The sequence below is a fragment of the Elephantulus edwardii genome, unplaced genomic scaffold, assembly GCF_000299155.1.
Source record: "Elephantulus edwardii isolate Elephantulus edwardi_28Jun2011 unplaced genomic scaffold, EleEdw1.0 scaffold00440, whole genome shotgun sequence".
Taxonomy (NCBI): domain Eukaryota; kingdom Metazoa; phylum Chordata; class Mammalia; order Macroscelidea; family Macroscelididae; genus Elephantulus; species Elephantulus edwardii.
In genome coordinates, this window is record NW_006400190.1 from 690,892 (window position 1) to 694,380 (window position 3,489).

The following is a 3,489-nucleotide window of genomic DNA, read 5'->3' on the forward strand; positions in this document are numbered from 1 at the left end:
GAGTCTGTTCCCTCCCTGGAGGGTGGGATTGAGCCTGGATACCACAGCATTCAAGTCCCGTCTGCTGACCTGGAAGTGGAGGGTGAGGAGGTGGGAGTGAAGCTCCCTGAGGGTCCATTGTCAGAGGGAGACCTCTTGGGACAGGCTGTGGGTATTGGACTCAAAGGGCACCTGCCCAAGTTTCAGATGCCTGGAGTCAAGATCCCCAAGGTGGACATCAAGGCACCCAAAGGGGACATGAAAGGCCCCAAAGTGGACATGAAAAGCCTCAAGCAGGAAGTGGCTTCACCAGATATGGACTTGCCCCTGTCTAGAGTGGAAGTAGACAGCAAAGCCCCAGAAGCCAAGGTTGAAAGTGACGTGTCCCTGAGAGACAAGGACCTGGCTTCCAAAGATGGCAAGTTTAAGATGCCCAAGTTTAAGGTGCCTTCGCTGGGTTTGTCTGTGCCCAACAAGCCCAGGAGGGTTTCTGTGGACATGTCCCTGCGTAACACCCAGGTGGAAGAGCCTGTCTCCTCCATGGAGGAAGAAGCCCAACCTGCTGATCTCAGCATCCAGCGTTCCTCTCTCGATGTGCAAGTGAAGTGTGGCGAGGTGGACGTGAAGCTACCTGAGGGCCAGCCACTCTCTGACTCAGACAGAAGCACACCTGGACTCCAGGGGCACCTGCCCAAGTTCCAGATGCCTAGCGTCACAATGTTAAAAGCTGACCTGAAGGCCCCCGGGGAGGAGCCTGGGGCTAGTGGTGCCCAGTTCTCGCGGATCCCAAAGGTGGGCTCTTTGGCTGTTCCTTCAGACACGCAGGACTGCCAGCCTTCACCTGTGGAGTCCTCCCACCTCTCCATCAGGGATGGTGTCGCTCTGACAAAGGACCTGGTCACAATCCCTGTAGCCACCAGACTTGCTGAGTGTCCAGAGGACACAACACTTGTGCTTCACACTGATGCACCCTGCCCCAGCCTCCAGGGTGCAGCTGAGATGCAACCCCGGGCTCCCGAGCAGCACATGGATGTAGCCCCTAGCCCTGTGGCGTTCCTGGCTTCTGCTACCTATGCAAGGGTCACTTTTCCTAAATTTTATAAACCAAAGTTCGGGGTTTCAGTGGTGACTCCCAGTGCCGCTGAGGACGAGGACATGGACACTGCAGCTCTGAGGACGGGCACATCCCTTCCACCCAGCACGGCTCTGCTGTCTGGGGGCACCCTGGTCTCCGAGGGGTTGGAGGGCCACTCTGAGCCTGATGTCACAATGGCCAGCAAGGACAGTGAGCAAACCAGGAAGGGCAGTCCCTTCAAAACAGCACGGTTCAAGCTTCCTTCCCTCAGCCGCTCTCCTAAGAAGGGGGTGGGACAACAGAGAGGTCCTGAGGGCGAAGTGGAGCTCAGCCTGGGCCTGGACCCCACCCCACCCAGCATGCAGACTGGGTGCTATGTGCTTACAGCAGAAGGGGAGGCAAAGCTGCCCCTGGAGACAGAAGGCGTGAAGGGGCAGACGGAGAAGTCGAGCTTGGCCACGCCCACATTCCAGCTCTCCAAGGGGACAGGCCGGCCCCAGGCTGAGGCCCAGGGGTCTCTCTCCTGGAGCTCTGCAGCTGCAGGAAGGAACAGCAATGATGGGGGTGAGGCTAGGGAGGCCCCCAAAGCCAAAGTGACTGGGAGCCGATCAGAGACCAGTCTTCCTGAGCATGACTCATTTCACAGTGAAGGCCATGGGGTCCATGGACCCTTGGGTAGCTCAGTGCTGCCCACTCCCAGGGAAGGCACAGTCCCCCCTAAGGAAGAGATGCCCCCTTCTGCTGGGGTCCCACTGGACTCTGAAGCCCCCTTAGTGCAGAGCCCTGGGGGCACGGGTCAGGTGACTGGGGTGCGAGCAGGCTCACAGGATGGCTGGTTCCGAGTGCCCAGGTTCCGAATGTCTGGCTTCTGGCGTACGGCCACCAAGGACAAGGATGGGGCTGCCTCGGCCATGGCCCCGGGCCCTGGTCCTCAAGGTGAGGACAAGGCAGCTGGAGTCCAGGGTCAGGACTCCTATGAGTCTAGAGTGGAAGTTGCCACGACCCCACAGCTCACAGATACTGAGGCTGACGGACCAGCTGAGACCAGGTCCCAGGATGATGTCCTGGAATGCAGTGTCCATGGCCCAGGCTTGGGGCTGTCCCCCCCTGTGGGAGCGGCCATGCTGAAGGAGGCCAGGGTGCGCCCTGGGGAAGGCTCCCTCCTGCTCCAGAGTCTGTCAGCACACCAGGCTGCCCCAGGACAGTCAGACAAGCCAGGTCCTCCTGAGCCTGGGGACCATCGAGAAGGACCTGTCAAACTCCGGACGGCACAGACTGAGACACCAGCCCGGGTCTCCATCGTGCAGACAGAGCAGCTCTGGGAGGATTCCGTGGTCACCGTCACCTTCCCCAGGTTGAAGGGGCCCAGGTTTGCTTTCCGTGCCCCCAGCACAGATGCTGATGTTTTTGTCCCCTCTGTGAGAGAAGTACCATGTCAAGGGGCAGGTTCCGGGGGGCCCATGGGCAGGGACAGCACAGACGCCTGGGTGGCCAGCATCTTGCAGCCTACAGACACAGGGCAGTCACCAGCAATGACTTCACTCTCCAAGGTGAGGGTGCACATCCAGGGCACTCAAGTGGCAAGCCAGGTGGTCACTGTGTGTGGTGGGGTCCCGCTCGGGCCTGGTGAATCCTCCCCGCCAGAAGCTTTCTCCACTCAGATTGTGCGAGAGTCCCAAGTGCCCTCCTCTGAGGTCCAAACGCCCACGTATGGCTTTTCCCTGCTCAAGGTGAAAATCCCTGAGCCCCCAACACAGACTCTAGGCCACACAGCCACTTTTGGCTCCCAGTCGGAAGATAGGCCAACAGAGGTTCCCCAGCAAGAGGCCTCAGGAGCAGACCCCACTTCTGCAGACCTGCAGCTAGATGGGGAGCCCTTTGAGATCATCTCAGCCAGCGTCAGCACACCCACAGCGCCCGGCTCCCCACACACTAACAGCTGCTCAGACGAGGAGCCACCAGAGATCCTGGAGCTGGAGGTCCCCTCCAAGGACGGCCAGGAGGAGGCCGACCAGCCAGGTGGAGATGGGGGTCACGAGCCCAGACCTGCAAGTAAGAAACCGGCTGGTCTTTTTCGGTTTTGGCTTCCAAACATTGGGCTTTCATCTTCTGGGGAGGAGACGAGCAGTTCTGATTCTAAAGCTCAGGTCCTGGGACCCTCTCCCATCCAAACGCAGCCCGAGGCTCGGCCAGAGGCAGAGCTGCCTAGAAAACCAGACAAAGGGGGCTGGTTCCGATTTCCCAAATTGGGTTTCTCTTCATCTCCCACTAAGAAGACCAAAAGGACTGAAGATGGAGCAGTGCCTGAGGAGCAAAGACTCCAAGAAGAAACAGCCATCTTTTTTGATGCCTGTGAAAGTCTCTCCCCTGAAGTCAAGGATGCAGAGCTGGCAGGGGCTGTGCACGCAGGCCAAGCTCCAGAGGAGGGACCGTGA

The 3,489-nt window shown here is 59.3% G+C and overlaps 1 protein-coding gene across 1 annotated transcript in view; it reads left to right on the forward strand.

Annotated features, from left to right (window-relative positions):
* AHNAK2 (AHNAK nucleoprotein 2) overlaps positions 1-3,489 on the forward strand; it is a 35,730-nt gene extending 32,241 nt beyond the window's left edge. Inside the window, exon 11 of the mRNA XM_006902702.1 lies at positions 4-3,489. Within this exon, the coding sequence (XP_006902764.1) occupies positions 4-3,489 (3,486 nt within the window). The remainder of the gene's footprint in view (positions 1-3) is intronic.